This window comes from Ctenocephalides felis, unplaced genomic scaffold, assembly GCF_003426905.1.
Source record: "Ctenocephalides felis isolate EL2017-DRISC unplaced genomic scaffold, ASM342690v1 CF-g0.4_SCAFFOLD_01492, whole genome shotgun sequence".
NCBI classification, from domain to species: Eukaryota; Metazoa; Arthropoda; class Insecta; order Siphonaptera; family Pulicidae; genus Ctenocephalides; species Ctenocephalides felis.
In genome coordinates, this window is record NW_020537646.1 from 9,434,272 (window position 1) to 9,457,449 (window position 23,178).

The following is a 23,178-nucleotide window of genomic DNA, read 5'->3' on the forward strand; positions in this document are numbered from 1 at the left end:
AATCAAGAACAAAAATAAAATTCTATGGCATTATACGTCAGTTTGTATAAGAATAAGAAAAAATAGTGTTTAAAATTGTTAAAGAAAAAATGTTGTGTAAAAAAATGTTGGTTGTCACAAATTGCTCATAAAAATTTGTTTTTTTTTTGCAAAATGTATATGTTAATAAATAGCATAAATATCTATAAAAGCACAATATTGATAATCATATTAAAAATATAATAAAAAAATTGGTGCAAAAATATAGTTTTCTAATTACTGATGATTCACTCAAGATTGTTTCAAACCTTTCTCCATTCCTGAAGTTTAGCTTTAAGCGTTTTTTTTTTTTTTGAATTCTCGTTCTTTTAAATCAAATATCAAACAATTATATAGATCTGTAAAAAATCGTTTATCTTAGATGCATACACCTTTTATCTATTCTATCTCATCACATCTGGTTACGTTTATCTTCTAAGCCAACTCCATATAAATTTTATCGTCAAAAGTAGTTTATAAAAGTTTCGATTTCTTCTCTTATCTTCGATAATGTGTAATGTCTACGTGTGTGGCTTTTTGATAATTTCGACTAATGGCAGTTGTATTTAAATGATAACTCTTCATTTAAAGTTTAGTGAAAGGTGTAGGTAGACGTAGATAATAGAAGCACACCTGTTAAGGGACATTCCGTGCGATTCCGAGACATCTGTGGAGAATTCTAATTGGCTTCGAATAATTCCTGGCCCGAATATTTAGCTCTAATTAGGTAACGACTTTGCAATGCATTGTCGGCAGTTGCATAGTTTATGTAATTGAGTTCTTAATATTGTTAAAATAAGGGAAACGAATTGAAGACTTAGGAGATCGTCGAAACCGTAGAAAAAAATGATGAGGATATATTTAGAAGTATTAAACTATTGCTGTGAAAATAAGAAGTTGTAATCTAGACGACACATCATTAAAACAAAGCATCATTCATTCATCAAAAGATCATCATTCATTATGCTATTATGGCAATAAGCAGATATTTGCAAATTATAAAAAATGTTCTGAAACAAATTCAAGATAATGTAGATTATTTGCTTATTTGAGTTTTGATAAGGTGACCATACGTCCCAGATTGGCCGGGACAGTCCCGATTTTCCGCCTTGCGTCCCGACTTTTTCTAAAAGCAATATTTGACCTGGTTTTAGGTGTTCTGTCTTGGATTATCCCGGATTTTTTAAATTCTTTTGATTGCCGTTTTATTTAAATATATTTCAAGAGGAAAATTTGAACTAAAAAAATATGCATATAAGTTTTTAGCTCACCAACACCCCCGCCCACCCATCGCTCTATATAACATTCTAATGATTAGAATCTAATCCGTCCCGGATTTCATGCAAAAAATATGGTCACCTTAGTTTTGACCATATTGTAAAAATAAATTTAGTTATATAAATTAATAAACATTAATTAGTTTAAAAAATTGATATTTATTATAAAAAATAGCATTAACTAACGCTAAACTTTTTCTAATTAACTTCTGCTCATAAGTGGGTGTAATCTTCAAATAATTATGATTTTATTTTTCTGAACTACAAGCCTTTTCTTAGAAAATATTATTGAATATTTTATGTATAAATATTTCCTACGTACCGGTAAAATAATAGTGCCCTTTTTATACATTTGTACACTTATTCCATTATATGAAAATTGAGAGAATTTTACTTTTCAATTTTTAAATAATTAAAAAAATATATAAATATATAAAAAAATGATTTGTTTTCAATAGTTCTAAAGAAGTCATATCAGGAAACTTCGTATACTCCGAAACATACAAAAATATACAAAAAGCAAAATTAAATAAATATTTCCATGAAAAGGAAGCCATTGATATAATATCGTTCAATCTTAAATATATTTATAAATTTCTTATGTTCCTAATACATTTATACATTTCCATGCTTTAATAAAGTACATTTTAATTAGGAGTAAGATGCTACCACAGGTATAAAATATGGCTGGCAGATTGTGAAGTTCAAGAATTATTTGCAATTAAAGGAATTCAAACTTTTGTTCATACTATACGCGTGCTATAAAGTATGCTTTTAATTTTATTTTTTTGCAAAGCGCAAAAACCATGTACAAAAAGCGTGTACACCTCAAGATGCAGATATCATATCCCTGATATCATTTTTCACAATCGCGAACTCATGACATTCTGCTAAATCAATGCTTTCATATCTCTTCGAAACGAACAGTAAATTCGTTCTGAGACTTACTGGAGACAGTCTTTGGTATTTTTTCCATTTAATTTATTCGGATAATTTTACTTATAGCAAGGTAAAGATAAAATAAATATTGTTAATATAAATATAAAGAGAGATCATGAGGCGATATGGGTATTTGGCATTCAGAATTTATTTTGAATAATAATAATAAATAATGATAATAACAATATGCCAGGTTTACCATATGATAGAATTCGTTTTTTTAGCCATTTACTTTCTAATTATTAGTTTTAATAATTTTTATTATAAATACTTATCTTTAATTTCCTTTAAACATGATATTTTTAACCTTATTGCAAATGGCATCAATGTAGAATCTTAACAATGTAGCTTTTTATACTTTTATACTCTACCTATTAATTTTCTTGTCAATTTTTTGTTTTGCAAATATTCTTTTTGATTGAAAAAAGTATTTAAAAAAATGAACAAAAGAAAATCTACTATGCATAAGTTACGATAAAATAAAAACTATTTAATTGATTTGCTAATTGCAGAGCACCGTTAGTACATACATTAGTGTGTTTTTTCATATTTATGTTTAGAATTTTTTATGATATACTGTGGTAATTGTAAGATTGTTAAATAATTTTGATATTTCCATCACATCCATGTAACCAACTTCGAAAATTTAATTATAATACTCCATTAAATTCTTTGTTTGTGAGAAAAAATTATCACCTATCTTTTTTATGAGAAAATTATAACTTTTGCCGTAAATCTGAATTGATGTGCAATGAAACATAATGTGAGAACGTTGTAAACAATTCTCTATCCAACTCACGAAATACAATTTAGAATCATACTACAATTTTTTATTCCATTTATGCAAGATTTCATCCCGAAAAGCAACCAAATAAAACGAGTTCATGGATTATTATGTTTGCAATAGGCGAGATCCCAGTATCATAGAAACAGAATAGAATAATTTATCATATAAATATCGTAATTATGCTCATTCTTACTTGCTAGTCCAATTTTAATCATGCGACCATATCGAATGGTATTTCTGACCGTGAAACGATATGGTTATTGAACGAAACATTGACACAACATAAAAACCACTAGTTTTTTAATATTTTCTAATAAAATGACTGAATTACGAATCGAAATCAATTGAAAAAATACTTTAAACCAAAATAGTAATAATAGTAATATATTTATCGAATGATATTTCTGACCGTGAAACGATATGGTTATTGAACGAAACATTGACACAAACATAAAAACCACTAGTTTTTTAATATTTTGTAATAAAGTGACTGAATTACGAATCGAAATCAATTGAAAAAATACATGAAATCAAAATAGTAATAATTTAATTACGCAACAGAGTACTTACAACATTGAATTTTCATTCGAATAGATTCAGGTTAATTTTTATTTAAATATATCGAGAGATTTTTCATGTATCAATATATATATATATATATATATATATAATTCTTAACATGCAATCTGAGCCATTACAACTGATAAAACTTCGTTCATTCATATTTTAAAAGCTCACATTCCGCTATTTTGGAATGTCTGTATCAAATTTCATATCTGTAATCTAATACTCGCTAACTAAATCATACGGTTAATTACTTTTCTTGTGTAAATATTATTTGATCCACTAATTTGTAGGTATGAATTATAATTTTGTGAGATTTAATGTAACAAATTATAATCATGTCGGAATGCAGTATTCAGAGCACGAATAAATAGTGAATAGACTGAACCGTTTTGAAAATCAGAAGTAGTATGACTTGAATATGTTAAGTGTTTCAGAATAAGTTCAATAACTCGTCAATGAAATACTATATTACTTATCTGTTTATATTATGAATTCTATCAGAAATTGGTTTATAAATTTGTTCTATGTAATAAATCACGTTGTACATAGTAATGTAAGCACATTAAACATAATCTATACTTTTGTAGACAACATTGTTAATCAATATTTCACAGTTGAAGAATTTTGTTTTTGTTTGAAATTTACATAGTTCATAGAAATATTTATATAAACGTCGTATGCTATGCATTCATTGCAGATAATTGTAAGAAGAAACTGCTGCTAAGGGATCGTTCAAGTATTACGTAAGCAGATTTATTACAATTATTTACCCCCCCCCTCCCCTTTGTCAGCAAAAGTAAGCAAATTTTTTACAGATAATAAGCAAAATAAGCAAATCAATAACCCGCCCGTCCCCCTATAGTGCTTGCGTAATACTTGAACGGCTCCTAATTTATGAGAAATGTAATCTTTACGAACAAAATCATTTTTTTATTTTTTTGTTTAATTAATTGATTTAGTTTTTGAATTTATATTAATTCGCATAAATTAATTTTATTTTTAGTTCAACGCGCAGGACTTGTACGGCGGTTCGACATCCACCGCAAGTTCGTCCCTGGCGCTTGCCGCCGCCGCTGGTTCGCACAGTCTAGCGCACAGTAGCGGCGGTTCGGTCGGAAGCGGCGGCGGTCACAGTCCCTGCACAGCTTCACCGCTACTGCAGGCGCCGACGGCAACCGCTACACGGCCTACGAAAGAGGAAGACTTGTCTGTGGGTCGTAGGTCCGCAGAAGGTTAGCATCAATATTCCGATTATATGATAAATTACTTTTATACTTTCAAGCATATACATTTATGATTTGTGACGATAGATAGCAATCTTTTAAAGATTGTAATAGGTAGCAATTTGAAACGAAAAATTGAAACCACTGCAGCAACCATTACGCCCTAAAATTCATAGCTGTATAGATCTTTCTTTATTTATGTACTAGCCGTTTTGCTGCAAATTTTCCAAACCCAATTTGATAATTTTAGAAAATTACTTGTAGTAACCAGTTTTAAAGCCTTTAAAAATAACCAAAATTTTGAATAAAATATAGATATTTTTGTTAATTTTTTTTTTTTTGAAGATTTTGATTTTTTTTAAAGCGAATCACTGGGAATCAAATATTTGATGTATCATTAAAATTGGTTAATCCGTTCTCTCGAAATTTTGGTCAAATAATTGTATCCGCACATACATAAGCTCACACATACGCATATATTATTTTTTTCTAAGGTATGCCCAGGTATGCCAAAATGTTCAGAAACCGTTGAAGCTTAAAGTTAGGCAAATATTTTCATTTTCGGTTTTTGCGATTACTATAAATTATCCCACGGAAAGTTAAAAATAGAAGAAAATACAGTAATAAAGAATATCAAACACAGGTATCATGATTTGTAATTGAACCAGCCCTTTGGAATATAAAGAAAAGGTAAAACTGCTATAAACGTTCAATAAATGGCCAACAAATTGGCCAATGTTTCGATTTTTCTTCCATTTGCAGTTAACATCATGTGAAAAAATTATTAACGCCTGCTAATTTTTGTGAGGCAGTACTCGAAATACCGCACATAAATCAAATTTTATCAAGAAAAATTATAATTATTACTAATGCTAATAAAAGCCATATGCCAAGCCATTCAATTAGCATAATGCTAAAAATAATATGTAGATTATTGTGTACTACGAATGAATATGTATGATGGAACTAGTTATAGTATAATTTATTATCCACTTCCACATGCTATTTGAAAAATATTTATATAACTCATAATTTGTCAAAGATAATTAAAATATAAAAGCAATCCCATAGTATAACGAATGATTTAAAAAGACATAATAAATGACCGATCAATTTGTTCCTATGAGAACGTGATTCTTTCTTGATAGAGATATCTCGGACTGACTCTGAAGATTTGGGATTGATTTCAACTGATAAATATCAAATGACGATTGATTGATCGAACAACTTCGCATTACTCTTGTAAATGTCATCTATCAATAAATAACATATATGAAATATTTTTGAAAAGGATATTAAAAGAGTTGTATACTTGATAGATCAGAGATCTAGAAATGAGGGCATATTATTTTAGATTACCAGTTGAAAAAGCGTATGACTTAGAAACGAAAATTATATGACGATAGATTTCTCTCTATATATATTTTTTATATGGAATATATATTTATTTATCCACAGGTCCTTCTCAAGAAAGCGATTGTTCGAGTAGTCCGGACAGTCCCGTACCCGGGAGTAGTTCAAGTAGTGGAGCCCGAGCCCAATACGTTTCAGCCAGTTGTGTTGTTTTTACACATTATTCTGGGGATGCTGCCAGTAGTGTAGATGAACATTTCAGCAGAGCCCTTAGTTTTTCAGAAAAAAATGCCAAAGGTAAGCAGAATTAAAATAAAACCCATAGTTTTTTAAATAATAACAGCAGATTATTTCTAACTCCATCGTATATATCTTGATGCAAAATTCATCTATTATCAGTGATGTTTTACTAGAACTAATATTAAGATGTTGGACACAATAGATCCTTTCTACTATAGCTTTTTTGTCCGCGAAACATATCTTCAGCCGTGCATCCAGAAATATATAACTTCATCATTCACTGAGAATGTAGTCTCATCTTGTGGCAATAACGAATGCCGATCTTCAGAAACCGCGCAGAAGACATTTTAATAAAGCAATTTGTGGAAATCTTCACAATACGCCTCCAACTCCTACTACAGAAGCGTTCACAGAAGCGCGACTCGTGCAGCACGCGAAATAATTATTGTTCTCTGCAGCTTTCCACGGTTTGCTAGGAAGGGAACAGGCACGAACTCTATTTCTTTGGTTCATAAATGAGAAAGTGACTGTGTAAATAATATTTTGAACTCAAAATGTATCGAAATCGACGTTGAATTTATTCTAGACTGAATGAACACCTTACTACATGGATAATTAACCCCCTATGAGTCCGCGTAATTTTCAGGTCACATTCCAAACGTTTCAATATATTACCAAATAATTATAGATTTTTTTCGTGAGATGGCACATAAGTTTTAATTCTATAATGTTGTCAAGACAAGCAATGTCAATACTAATGACCTTTGCTAAGCTTTCAACATAAAATAAGAATTTCATACACAGATCTGAGAACAATATAGGCCGCTGTGTCTTGAAAGTCCCAAAATTTATTTATAACAAAAAAAATGTTATGATTTGTTGTCACAGAATTTTGCATATATTAGACTAATTTGTTGGTCCCTTAATTTTTTTTATGTAGAACAAAAATACAGCCCATAGATATAGAGTGTTTTTCTAATTTGCAACAAAAGTCAGCGAATTGACCCACCGTAGATCAATTATTCAATCAACTATATACTAATATATAGGCATAACAATTGCAAACTATAATGCTGGAACTTCCCGTACAAAAAATTATTATTTTTTTAAAAACAAGTAACATTTTTGAAAAAATTTTAGCCCCGCGTCGCCGTCTAACGGATAAACAATGGTACTGAACCCATAGGAATGTAAACAAAATTTATACTTATTGTTAAAATCTCTATAAAATATCTGATAATTTGATGTGCATATGTCTAATGTTCATTTTTGACCGCCAAATGGCATTTTTTTACTTTTTTCGTTAGATCTCCAAAACCGCTAGACCAGCCTTCATGAAAATTTGATCAATTCTTCATCTTGACTTTCAATGATTAAAATCGAACGCTCCATTCTCTTGAAAACTGAGTCAGCATTTTTGGCACTTTTTGCCCCGTATCTTCGGAACGGCTAGACCTGCCTTCGCCAAAAACTAATCAGCACGTCTCGTTATCAATACGAATCGAACGTTTTTTGAATTATTCAAATCGGTTGATCGGTGTTCCCGAAATCGTCGACGAAAATTTATATCCGCACACACACACATACACGCACATACACACACATACATTCATTTTTTCTAAGGTATGCCAAAATGTTCAGAAGGTTTTGAAACGTAAAGATATATAAAAATTTTCATTTTCGATTTTTTGCGTTTACTATAGCTTGCCGTACGAAAACTTAAAAATAAATAATAATCATTGAAATTACGTGTTTCTTGGTAAACGAACAGCGGAATTGATGAACAGATCAAACCATTAAATTGCAAAACATTAAAAATTCAAGGGCTTTTGGTATATTAATTGAATTTCGAATATACATTTTCTTTCGACCCTGATAAAATCATCCCTCAAACATCTTTTCTACAGAATTCAACAATATTCTTTGTCTACTCATCATTGAGATAAATGCCCCTTCTCCTGTGTAGGTGTGCATTTACTCTCGAATAGAATCTTAAGTTCAAAGCCCAAAGAAAATCACAGATGAAATAAACCGGAAACATCTCTCAAACGAACCGGAATCGTTTGAGTAGCGAGAAAAGTTTTCAAATTAAATTCAGTTGTGTTGATTTCTCAGCAATTATCAAGAATTATTCGAGTTGTTGTTGCGGCTGGTTTCGAATGAGAAGTTGGCGCAAGTTATTTCAAAGTTATTCGATGTGTATTATTGTGTTTCTATTGATATCATAACTTATTTGTGCTTTTGTACATGAAATGGTAAAACTCTACCTACCTCCTGACTTGTACGTTTCATTGCTGACGTAAATATTACTTTTTTTTTTTTAATTTTATTTGAACAGCAATCAGAACTTATGGGTTCTATGAGCTGTTGTGATTAATATCTTACAAACTACGTTTGTTTTTTATACAGATGGCAACCCAAACAGTTGTCACATCTCTGTATGACAAATTTTTATTAAAATCTCTGTAATAGGGCAAGTATGGTGCAACAATGCCGGGTGAGGGCTATTTTCACTTGGAAACATATTGCTATCTATATTTCCAAGTGAAAATCGTTGTCAATAAATATTACATAGTATTCATAATTGAATTTAATAATATATTACAATCTATAATCTATATATATATATATAATATGAAAGATGCCGCGGCCACATCAACTATAATATGTAATTTCCACTATCTATAGATGCAAGGTTGTAGATAATACGAAGTGGCAATTAAAGCTATAGGGAGATCCTTCGAAGTAATTAGAGGTTTATGTGAAATTCACCTTCCAACATTCATAATAACCATAAGAGAAGTACCTCGGATAGGATATTAACTATTCAATATTCCGCTGAACTGTTGATAGTTAGTTACTGAATCTAGTTAATTGATTTTAGAATTTAATAACACAATATGAGAGAGCAAAATGATAAAATGAGGTTTTAAAACAGGTACTAATTCGAGGATTTATAATTTCATATGATTCATATTTTATATAATTTATCGTATATCGGCATTCATATAAACAAATATGCATATTTAAATTCTCAGATTATAAACATCTTCAAGCCATTGTTTGTGAAAATGAAATAATATACGACTTTGTACGTTTTTGTATGGCTGTTCAAGGTAATGCAAGTATAACTATGCCGATAGAAGTTATTAGAGAGCCGATATTCAGGACCTTCAAGAAATATCCAAGACCTGACCAAAACCTTAAAAAAATCTGGAAAATTATATGGTTTGCTCCTCCCTTTGCCTAGTGGCTATACTATCGTCATAGTCCTTCTTTTAGGTGTTTTATGTTTATTTCTTTTACTCATATGAGCTTTTATTGTGATGCAATTCTTTAGAAGGTAGGATTACCATTATTAGAAAGCAACGAATGATATGCAGCAATGCCCCGTGAAGCTATTTTGAATTAAAATCATATTTAGATCTATATTTTCAAGTAAAAACTGTTATCACTACTGTTTAATTGCCAGAGGCGGTAATAGAACCTCTTATGGTTTCAAGAGCAACCCCCTCTTGGAACCTAGTACTCTTGATTTTGGAATTGTTGATTGAAACATCATAATGACGTATCTAACATATGCAATTTAAGAATATATTTAGTATATAATTCTCAATAATTGAACATTTAAATAAAATAATTCGCAGTACTTGTTAACCATTCAATTTCTCCTCAGAACCATTCATTTACTAATGATCAATGACTAAACGACCAGCAACAGGGTCTTCTGTGATTTTGGCAGCCCTTACTTATTAGTATTCACGAAACGCGCGAGTTTTCCTTGGTCGTTAAATCGGTTACTGCGTCTTGCTGTTCAATTCTTCTCGAAGGACCAATTACACAAACAATATCTTCTCTTAACGTCTGTTGTGAAAATCGCGGCGACTTTTAAGTAAGAAAGAAAGGACATAAATCTGACCTCAGACGTTCCGTGATACATCCATGATGCATCGTGCTTTTGTGCGGACTCGTAAATAGGTAATTAATGTCAAGATGTTTACTCATTCGAATCCGAATCGAAGTTTCGCATACGTCCGCATCGGCTAATAGCTTTAATTCTGTCAAAGACAATAAGTCATTTGATTATATAAAGAATGCTCATTGTCGTTTTGTTTACTTCTTTGTGAATTGGTTTAATGTAGTACGCGAATTCAATTGGGCTTAGGCCAAGCAGTTGAACGATAATAGAATACGAATAGAATATTTACCAATTAGAACATAATTGTGGAATAATAAAGCTCTCAATATTCAAATATTTAAGCTTTCAAAAATTATTAGTATTTTGCAATTATATATATATATATATATATATATATATGTATATTATGAATTTAAAAAGCTCTTACCTTTTCTGCATGCTCTTACTCCTCATTCAGCATGGATCTGAAACAACCAATAAAATTGTATCGTTATTATTCATAGCATTTATTAAATAAAACATAAGTTTTGTTTTACATTTAACAAACTACATATTTAGCGATAAATACCTTTCATCCCAAATGACGGATTATGATTAATAAAACAACATTGAGAAGTCAAAAAATAATAGGCGATGAAAAGGGATTGAAACACCGATCCATCAAGTGCTTCGGCATTAAGACATCTTAACTGACTCATTTGTTATGATAAAGAAGGTATACGAGTATATTGCAAACGTTTTTACCTGAACCTGCGTTAATTTAAATGATAATTCGACCGACCACATGCGGCGTTCTTTCATGAGAAAAAAATGGTATCTGAGGCGCCAGCCGTCACAAAAGACAGTAGCACCTTTGTTAATATATCAATTTTTTTTTACTAAATTCCACGATAAGGATTGGTAATTTATACCAGAGCCACGAAAATGTAATCCAATAGCGCTGTGAGCGGATTATTAAGGTAGATGAGTCATAATTAACAACTGTGAGAATTATAGAATTATGGCTTACAGTCAGTACTGTTTGTATTTCTTTATAAAATTTTATATCCGGCATTTTGAAATAAACAGAAAAGCTTATCAGACGATAAATATAGCACTTGATTTATAATAGTATATATCGGTTCATAATAAAAACTAATTAAGTATATTATAAATAACTAAACTTATGATCTCACTCTTGTTTAGCAAATAATATGCTAGCATACGATATAGCTCACAGCAAATAATGTTTTGATTTCTTTCATAGAATTCTAGGAATAGAAGAAAAGCTTATCAGACAATAAATATAACAATTTATTATAATATATTGTGTTTATAATAAATACAAATTAAATATATTTGAATAACTAAACTTATGATCTCATTCTTGATTAACAAATTAAGTAATGATTTACAAGTTCAAATTTCTTATAAAATACTTGTTTAAATAATGCTTATTAGTTACTGTAGGTTAAAAAAAATATTATGATGTTTATGAAATTAGTATTACAATGGGAATGCTCATTGCAGCTTGAGAACAAAAAACAAAAATTTTCATGATTTTTAAAGATCTATTTGTATATCTTCTATATATATAAAAATAAGTCGGGTTTTCCTTCCTGACGAAATAACTCCAGAACGCATGAACCGATTTCGACAATTTTGCATTCGTTGGAAAGGTCTCGGGCTCCGAATGCAAATTGCTGGAACTTCACGCACAGTAATTAAAAATTGGAGTAATAAAAATAATCAATAATTGTTTTAAATAATTGCGAATAGATTATCTTCTATATAAATAAAAATAAGTCGGGTTTTCCTTCCTGACGAAATAACTCCAGAACGCACGAACCGATTTCGATAATTTTGCATTCGTTGAAGAGGGATTGGGCTCCGCAAGGTTTATAGCTAAAAAAAATTAGTGGTGCATGGCATCGTGCCCTAATGCAAATTGCTGGAACTTCACGCACCGTAATTAAAAATTCGAGTAATAAAAATAATCAATAATTGTTTTAAATAATTGCAAATAGATTATCTTCTATATATATAAAAATAAGTCGGGTTTTCCTTCCTGATCAAATTTTTCCTTTTCAAATATAAAACAAACTAAAAATTTCTTCATCTTTCTCACGAAACCATCTGGTGGAGAAACGGAGTTCGTCGGGTTTGCTAGTCTAATTATAAAAATAAGAAATGAAAATTTATAAATGTCAAATCAAAAAAAGATGTTACATAGAAATAAATAGGAATGTTCAATAATCTTATCCTATAAATTAACTACCTCTACCAGCATGATGAGTACCCGATAAGTGCATGATAAACGATTTCAATATCAAACGTTGGACTAGTAGTAATATGTGTTTCTTCCGATCCTCATCAGTGACTTTTACGTTCTTCGAAACAAAAGCGAATCACATCGAAACAAAACTTACAAAACAGAAAGAACCGATGACAGGGAAAATGTGAATAAAAAATAATCCCGCGTGCAACAACAATAGATCGGTTTCGAAACGATGTTGATATTGTCGCCTTCTTTTTTATGTGATCTTCACTGTAGATCGGACGAGCAGATAACGGCGCTTCGTTGCGTTAAAAAAAATCAACTAACAAACGGATCTCCATCGTCCGACGGACAGACAGACGGACAATTTCTCGAATCGAAATTAAATATATTTAGAATATACGATAAGAAATAAATGCAGTGTTTCTCTTGCTTCTTTTCTAATACAGAACAAGAGCTGGTGGTGGACATTGGTTTGTGTATTATGTCAAAATTGTACCAATGATGGTCAACACAAAGATATCCACCTAACAAACTTTCACCCAACAAATTTTTAAAGCTTAGAATTCTTAATTTTTGAAGTATTATACGCCCTTAATTCTTAATACTGATTACGAAATATATTTATCGCCTGATTCGAACCATTCTAGTTTTATTAATACGCCAGAAGAACAAATCTATAAAGGATTCAAAATAGTACTCTGATATTTTGCGTGAATATGTTTTTTATTAAAAATGGCTAATTTCAATAACTATATTTACAAACTACTTTCTTCTCATTTCGAATATTCTATAATGATCAGAATTCCACTGTAAACTTCAAAACTAATAAATCCAATAATTTCAAATTTGAATATTAAGGGATGTGTTCTGATTTTTTTTACAATTATATGTGTACAAGAGGCTTTTTCAGAATTTAAATGATTTTCGGAAATACAGCGGTTGATCACGATCATCCCGCTCTTTTCCTCCCTTTCGGACTAATTTACTTGAAATTTTTGTAGATTACTCTCAATCCACATGTTCCAATTTTATTAATTTTAAAAAGTTCAAAAATATCACAAAAAGCAGTCGCTATTTTGTGAAAAAAAAACGTTCAACTTGTCAGTAGTTCATATAATTGACATTATTCTAGAGTTTTTCTCAAAGTGGGCAATATCGCCCTCCGGTGGGCGATTGTAATATCCAAAGGGGCGATAAGAGGCCCCTAACTAAATTTTATTACATGTATATACTGTTTTAAGTAGCGTTTCATTTGCTCTGAAAATTTTTTTCTAATTTAGAATGTAAGGTTACATCATCTTATATAGCACATTATAACTATGTGTATTATTAAAATTAAAAAAAAGAGATTATAAAGGTATAAAAAATTTGGTAGAGGCTACAACAATTTTGAAGAATACTCCCTTAAGGGGGTTGTTCGGTTTTTATTTGTTTTTTTTCGATTTTGAGATTTTTTGATATTATGAAAGCTAAAAACCTTAGAATTATTTTAAAAAAAATCATCCCAATATCTATTTTTTTGACGAAGTTATAGATATATATATCTCTATATGTATGATCCTCTGAAACCGTTTTTTTCATCGCTCCGGAGCTGCCGGCTGCTCTCTTTTTCATTATAACACCTCATGCACATGATCTTTTTAATGTGTCAGCATCTTTGAACACCATGGTGCATTTAGTACATTAAATTAAATGGTGTATTTAGTACATACAAATACGTTTTACTCAAATTGACTTTTTTCAATTCGGTGCCACAAATTAAAAAAAAAACTACAAGTCGGATCGACTTGCATTTTTTTTAATTTGTTCACCACTGCAATACCTAGTCCCCCCTACCTCAAACAACTTGATAACATTGCGCAAAAAAAAATTGCGAAGCTTCTCGCCCCAAAAAAAAACGCATGTCTCTATGATAAATACATTTCGAAGAAAAGAAAAACAAACTTTTTGTAAAAAAAAAGAACAACCCCCTTAATAAATGCATTACTTGATCCTTTTTATCGCGCCTTTAGATAATGCTTTACAAAAATGCTGCTAGCCTCTCTATTATTAATCTATCTCAACTCTTCGGTTATCGTTTGTTTTTATGATAATTTATACGTTTTACATTGATGCTGCTTGTTCTCGATCATGATACAACACAGGGAGTCCGATGGGAGAGCTTACGCTGGTATCGGGATGCCAACGGGCAACGGGCAACGGTGGCTCGACTGTCGGACCGAGTCCCACGGACTTGGCGACGAGATAACTTATTGGAATCGCGTTGATTCTCATTGTTTTGTACGAAATGAATACGACGAGAGATCCGTGACATATGTCTGGGAACGGCTGACACATCATGGAAAGATTATCTCAAATTATATACATATCTACTCAATTTATAACTTTGCGTAAGTTTCATGTAGCATAATACAAAATCAATTTCTTGGGAAAAAAATCATAAATATACTTGCCAACCCGACGAACTCCGTTTCGCCACCAGATGGTTTTGTGAGAAAGGTGACGAATTTTTTTGTTTGTTTCATATTTGAAAAGGAAAAAAATGATTTTATTACACAAGAGTGATAAATTTATTGCGATTACAAAAATAAAGTGTTTTTTAGTTGAACTTCTCTAAGTAAATGAAAGTGAATCCGCAAATTATCCGTTTCATTGAAGTGCTCTTTGGTAAACCACATTTTTTGTTTTTTTGGTCTGACGTTAACACAAACAAAGCGAATGGTTTCCCAACTCGTGAACAGGCAACGTATAACTGCTCATGTAAAAAACAATAATTTTCTAAATAATCTATTTGAAATGCATCCCGCAAACACTAAGCGATTGGCCTTGCAACTTATTAATGGCGAACTGGAAATTGCTATCGTTTGAAGTCAAACGGAAGACCAGTCGGAATCATTGGTATGTCACCAAATCGCCAGCAATTTTTTATCAAATGGTGAAATTCAGTGCGTGTACATCATTATTCTTTGCGGCAAGAATTGCTCGTTGACTTAAACAAGCATAATTCTGATAATTCTCACTAATGTCATTACTCGAATTTTAAATTACGGTGCGTGAAGTTCCAGAAGCTTGCATTAAGACACGGTGCCATGCACAACTAATTTTCTTAGCTACAAACCTTGCGGAGCCCAAGACCTTTCCAACGAATGCAAAATTGTCGAAATCGGTTCGTGCGTTCTGGAGTTATTTCGTCAGGAAGGAAAACCCGACTCATTTTTATATATATAGAAGATAATTGCTGGAAATTTAATAAAAACATGCGCAAGGTTAAGGATATTTATAGATTAGCAATAATCTAAGAATAAGCATATATAAATTTATATATTTGGCTTTATGTAAACAAATTGCAAATTAAGAAAAACAATAAAAGTTCAGTTAACAATACGCAGCAATGTAAATTTCGAAAGCTCACAAGTGTATCAATTTCAAAAATCAAAAAAAATATCTGGCATAATGTTATACTAATTAATGCCACTTTATCCCGTCGGGCGCGAATTTGCACATATGTAAATAATACAGAAAAACTCTCCGCGATCAAAGGCGTGAAATTAAAAGCATATTCCCGATGATTTGACGCATTTTAAATTATTATAATGGTTCGTTCGGCGAGATAATTTGAATATATGAAATATCTTTGAAGTTGTGCTGCTGAGATCTGCATTACGGCACGTTCCGTCGTCGGTAGCGGCATGTTCGGAATTCACCAACCACGTGTCGGGATATTTGTAACGATACCGAAAACTAAATAACTAAATATAGAAAACGGAATTTCGTTGGATATGAATCGCTTATTCATACGGCTTAGTGTGTTTATCAAAACAGTGATTAAATGCGCTCTCACATAACTATTATGACTTTAATTTGAACGGATTTTATTCAAGAATTCCTTCTTGAAATTTCATATAATTGGAAACAACTGTTAAGTTTATATATCATTTGTAAATATAGATATATAGGGTGACCCAGAACTCAACGTCAAGCTGAAACTGGATAATTGTATTGACCGCAACTGTCCTGAGAAAAAATAGAAAAAAAATCATCTCGCTTCGTTCGGAAATTATGAGCTTTCGAACGCAACCTAGAGCTTCGATAAAATTGAGACTTTTTTTTGGTTATTGGGGTTAAACATGAACCGTAACCGTGAATAGCATTTCTAGGACTACAGTAAAAAAACGCAAGTTTGCAAGAGACCTTTTGTATTATTATTTTTTTAAATCGGTTGATTTTAAGAAGCTCTCTCCTTTGCAAAAAATATACTAAAGTGTGTTGGTAAGTTTTGCCAAAAGTTGGCACATTTAATCAGGATTCTAAATATCTTTAGTACATTAATAAAGAAAGTATATTGATTGGTCAAATTGGGTTGATGAATGAAAAATAATACTGCTGCCTGATAATCAAGTTTCATCGTCGAGCAAAGCGTCAATGAGTAACGTAAATGTAAATAATTATCCATTACAAAATGGTTACCAAAAGATTTATTTGAACTAGAAATTTCTATTATCAAATAAATCTTCTCCATAATCATCGAGTTTGTGTTTCCATACATAATACAGTAGTAGAGAATTACGTAAATGCACAGTGGAAACCTCCCTAAAGACTCTTAAGACAATATTCGTAAGCATTTATTCATCCAAACATCTTTGATATAAGACAAAGAGCTACGCAGACTGCTCCTTTGTGTTCAACCTGTTCTTGTAAATGAAAAAGGGTCTTTGAAGTGGGTCGAATAATTAAGTGGCTCTCATATCAAAGTTAATACATCGCTGAAGTATTGCTGAAGACAACAAGTTTGTTCAAAATATCACGTTGCGAAAACAACAAGGATAAAGGAATCTAAAATCTTATTACATTATATTCATCTTTCATATGTGAATTCAGTACCTTTTAGCATCTGTAATTATATATTTGAAAAAATCAAATCATAAAAATATATAATAATATAGAAGTTTTGAGTAAAATTTACAAAAAATGAAAGAGGTCTATTACAGGCCTGTTTCTTAAGACAGAGAACAATTAGTGGCACAGGCAGGCAATATAATTATTCGAAAAGATAGTGTCGGCATCGGTAATTTCATTGATAAACATTGCAATTTATGATGTTGTCCGCAGCGTGTGCGTGCATGCCGCTTTAATCGCGAACAAGGCCCATCCACGCTACCGCGGAGACAAGCCTCATTCACCATAGAAGAAAACAACCTGTCTGGTCATATAACTATTTAAAATTTTCTTATTGAGGCAATAATAATGTTTTTAAAATTTATAAAATTTCTTATTTCTTTAAAAAAAAATAGATCTAATCAATAGTTCATAAACAATCAAAGACAGTACAACAGAATAAAATCTAAGGAAAACCAGTAGAAGCTGTAGACGTAGACAAAGAAAATACATTAAAATACTGTAAGGGCACGTCCCAAAAATCTAGTCTGAAATCTAAAATATTTTTATAAATGATGACGTTTGTATTTATTAACTTCCCGTAAGATAAGTTATTGTAATGGGCCGAAAATCCAAATTGAAAATTTTTACATTTCTCGACATTTGGCATACTTCAGAAAAAATGGATGTGTGTGTATGTATGTATGGATATAATTTTTCGTCCACGTTTTCGGGCGTACGGATAAACCGATTTGAATGGTTCAAAAAACATTCGATTCCTATTGATAAGGAAATGTGCTGATTAGATTTTGGCAAAGGCAGGTCCAGCAGTCACGGAGATAAAGAGCAAAGGGTGCAGAAAATAGAAATCTAGTTTTTGAGAGAACGGAGCATCCGATTTCAATGATCTAGAAAAACATTCAATTAGTAACGATTGGGAGAAGTGATTATTAGTTTTGGGCAAAGGAAAAGGACTCCAGCCATTTCGAAGATACAGAGCTAAATGTACAAAAAATGGCAGTTCTTGAGAGAACTAAGCGTCTAATTTAATTGATTCAAAGAACTTTCTGCTTGTCTTAACAAAATAATTGATTTTGGAAAAAAAAATTGTTTCAACTTTTTTTTCACATTTTTTTTTTATTTTTTAATTTTTTGTATATCGAAAATGATTCAGATTTTATTTTTAATTCTGACTATAGTTCTAATATACTTTAAACAAATAATTTCAACTTTGCTAATTGCTAACATTCAGTTTATATAATTCTTATAAATATTAGACAATATTACAATATTTATAATAATCTATTTGAAAACATTCAGTATTCCTCGAACATTTCGTTACGGTACTGGAAGTTCAAGAAATTTGCCTTAAGGCACGATGCCACACACCCCACTAGTTTATATTTACTTTGATGCCTTGAATATTTGTTTTTGGAATTTTAGTCACCAAAGCTTTTGGAATCAGCTTTTTGTAGATACAAGAAAAGAGATATGAAATGATACAGATAATTAAAAACTTAGGCCTTTTGACATTGCCTTAAAAGATTGAAGTATGTCTTTTACTAATGGTTGGCGACACATGTTCGATGTTTCGATTCCATTTAAAGCGGTCATCATCAGAAGTCGGCTCGCTCTACGGACCCGCTTTGAATCTTATCGAACACTTAGATTGGCTAATGAACGCAATGCATTATAAATATATTTTAATTTAATGCCTTGTTCGAGGGGACACTAGTTACTTTAAAAGCCGAGTCTCTATACCGGTGGTCTAAACGTTTACGTGTCGAAGATAAATGTCTGCAATAAATATAATGCAGATCCGATTTAGTGACACCTGGCAGAAAATGAGAACATCGCCGTTTATACAAATAATACAAATTATAAATTATAATTTAACTTGTAAATAATATCCTTTGAAGAATCGAATTATCATTTATTTTACTCGGGATTCCTTTAATATATTTGTTATCAATACTACATTATTTATTGATAACAACAAACCCGTCAACAAATTTTTGCAATTTGTTGACTGGTCTTGAATAAATTACATTCGTAATATATTACGTCTTTCAAAAAAGAAGTTTATTATTAACATCGTTAATTTTTGTGATAATTATTCTAAGACACCACATCATTTGAAAGCATATTACAATTTCTTATTATTGGTTCATAAATACAAAGAAGTTAAAAATTAAAAATGCACAATGATAATTTGCTGACTAAGAAGAAAATATAACAGTATCGATGATATTTAAATATTAACCAACATGATCATTTATATACTTCACGTTCAGAAGGTAAATTTAAAATTAATTACGGTATAAGCCATGAGAACTTGTCTTGTTAGCATTTAAGTAGGGGTTTAAATATTTAAAAATAAGATTTCATTTATTAACTGCACATGTTTAATCTGGTTTTATATCTTAGACAATCAATTTTAAGGACGAATAGTTTTAGTTTTTTTATATTAAATTAATGTCGTCCATTAATATGAAGCAATATAATACTATACGTACTTTTTTGTCCATTTCTTCGATTATTTCTATATCAATTTCATGCTTAATCTATTGTGGAATGAGGCGGTTTAAAACGAATTTATGATAAACGCAATACATAATCATTATTAACTCATTTGCCATTAGATTAATAATTACTAAAATTCTTTTGGACTAAATTGCGTCAACAATTCAATAACAATAATTAATTGTTATTATTTTGATAGAAATACTCACTTATCACAAATCGCATTCCACAATTTATCATCAGAAACATTTGCGAACGATTATTACCAAATGGGATTACGATAAGTGTTATTGAAGTAATTTAACGTATCACGAAAATGAAATATGATATTGAATAACGGTATCATTTATAAACATATTTAGTTTCATTGTTGAAATTATTTGTCACCGGTGTCTTATTTCTTGGGTAATCTTCAATCTGCTAAAGTGGTAGTATTCTAGTAAATCTCGATAACAAGTGGGCTATTATTGTTTAATAGTTGATTTTAGAATAATAGACATTTTTGCTGGTCTTATTAAACAAGCACAAATGTAATATGCTTGTAATATGCTATGTAGTATTGATAGCTTCGATGCTGTTGTTAGCAAAATCGTTTTGATAAACCAAAAATTAATTGTCGTTAGAAAAAATAATGGTGACTTATTTTTTAAATATAAACTGATATATATTTCATTATCCTTTAAACAGATATATCTCCCATGACATCCCGCAACTTTCCACCATCATTCTGGAACAGTCAGTATCAACCGCCTCCCGTAACGCTAGCGCCCGCTTCCCATGGCGATTTGTACGCGGCGGCGGCCGCAGCCGAGGGTTACGCAGCTCACCACGCGGCGGCCGCGCACCACTTACAACAACCCGATCCTTGGACGCAACATTACACGGCAGCCGCCCAGTATCATCATCATCATCACCATCATCACCAGAGGGCGAGTGCGTTGCACGATTATCATCAAACGATGCAACAGCACCATCATATGGCTGGTGTGCAACATGCAGCTGTGCAGTATCCAGGATTGCTGCTGCCGCAGAGGTTGCCGCAACAATATGGTCATAGTTCGAGGTGAGAATTGAATTAGAGAGAGATTTGTTAAAATTGATATTTTTCTCTATTTTGAGTTTCACAGTTAGAATATTAATAATAATTGATCGTAGTCACCATCATCCCACTTCGCACTTCGTATTTTTTGTTTAGCGTAACTGTTTTTCCTTAACAATAACTAAAGTAATTATCAATATGCTTTCAAATGAATTTTTGTTCGCCTCACTATCGTATTAAAATCTTGGAATTTAATAATAATGAGCACTTTTAATGGGTGCGTTCTATTTATTTATATTTTTACACTCACTATAGTTATAAATTCCTCACCAGCATAACTAAAATTCCTTTATAAAATTTCCCAACAAAGTATTAAACCCGCAATAAAGTCATAACTACAATAAACTAGAATCATACCCATGCAATAAACTTGATTTCGAAAAATTTACATATAAATAATAAACTGAATGAAAGAATTTATATGGCATAAGCTCCTGTGTGCGCAATGACATGACGATTTAATTAAATTTGTTCATCATCATGGAAATATGTCATGCATGAATTTTCATTTGCATTTATTTCATTTTCCATAGACATATTAATTTCTATCTAATAGGTATTTCATTACATGCAAATATATGTTAATAGAAGTTCTCAATTAAATTCTCATTTGTAGGGTTATTACTGATGCTTTTACATATAAAAAAATAGATTTACATGAAAAGCTAAATTACGTATATTTAACAGTATCATTAGTAAAAACATTATTTATAAATTATTTATACATTAATTAGTAATTAATAATACATTATTTATAGTAATTGAGAAATTTGATCCATTTAATTTATATATTGTGAGCATGAAAAGCAAATGGTTTCGTCATAATCTGGTGTTATTATGAGTTGCAAAGTTCTCAAAATTAGTTAACTATTCGGAAAAACATTTATTAATAAATTTCAAACAATCAGAAACGTGAATTGTTACTAATAACGAATCAATTTTAAGCTTAAGTAACATTATTGATTATGAAAATATAATTCTAGACTCCACGAACAAGCTAGTACACATGCGCATGCATTGGAAACAGCAGGCTACCCAGGTTATCCTACTATGGCTGGTGAGTTTATTAAATATTGAACTATAAGTTTAGCATAATTTTTTCTAAATAAATTCTGGAATTACTTCACAGTAATTAAGAGAAAATCATCAGTTCGAAAAACGTTAGTTGCTCATTTCAAATAAACTAGCCTACTGCTCTGCCTAAATGGCACTTAGATTAGGATTAGTCTAATTTTAGCAAAAACTTTATTGCTACAGCTAAATTTATTATAGTTTATATATAGAGCAATTTCCTAATCTAATCAGAACATTTTAGCATAATATCCACGCATATATCGTGTACATACACAATTGACCAAAATAGAGATGATGAAATTTCGTGATTAAAGATAGTTAAGTAGTATCTTTGCTAAAAATCTTGATAAGTTGATGGCTAACGAAATGAAAGAATGCTGTTTCGTATAATTAAAAAGATAAACGGTCGTGTATCTGTACACATTGTATGCGACAAGTTTAATATGCATTTAGATATCCAATTGCATACTCATATGAAAAAATGTTCTTCCGCTGCGTTTTTATAAAAATTGACTTTATGAAATAAATATCGTCGGTTTTTTTTAAATTAGATTGGCTTAGATTGAGTCGTTATATTTGCTAATACAGAACTTTATTCGCCTAGTGAGTGTAGCAGCTGATTTTTGCATCAAAATTTGAATTACATTTAATGATCAAACTTGATACCGTCGTATTATATGAAAACAAATCACAGTCGCCTTTGCATTTCTCAGACACGCTCATTAATTCGTTTGCGGGGCGATACGACAATTAAGTGAATAATTAAACTATGTCGGTATGCGAAGATCGCCCAAAATTTGTCCGACGTTTTGTAACAAATACTTCTCCGTGCGCGAAACCAGAATTCATGTATATCGTTTTAATTGGCAGTCTCCAATTTACTTGAAATTAAGAAAATCTAAAAGCCTGTCGTGCGTATTGGAGCGCTTCGAGAAATAATGCATGCTTTTTATTTTATTTAATTTTCGGCTCTTAAAACCGGTTGATTTTTATAGTTTTTTAATTATTGCATGGTATGATAAGG

The 23,178-nt window shown here is 31.0% G+C and overlaps 1 protein-coding gene across 1 annotated transcript; it reads left to right on the forward strand.

Moving 5' to 3' along the window:
* Positions 1-1,957: 1,957 nt before the first annotated feature.
* On the forward strand, positions 1,958-22,157 carry LOC113370791 (protein vestigial-like). The gene is made up of 5 exons (XM_026611479.1): positions 1,958-1,969; positions 4,592-4,820; positions 6,270-6,461; positions 20,669-21,044; positions 22,064-22,157. The coding sequence occupies exons 1-5, from the start codon at positions 1,958-1,960 to the stop codon at positions 22,155-22,157; spliced, it is 903 nt and encodes a 300-aa protein (XP_026467264.1).
* The last annotated feature ends 1,021 nt before the right edge of the window (positions 22,158-23,178 follow it).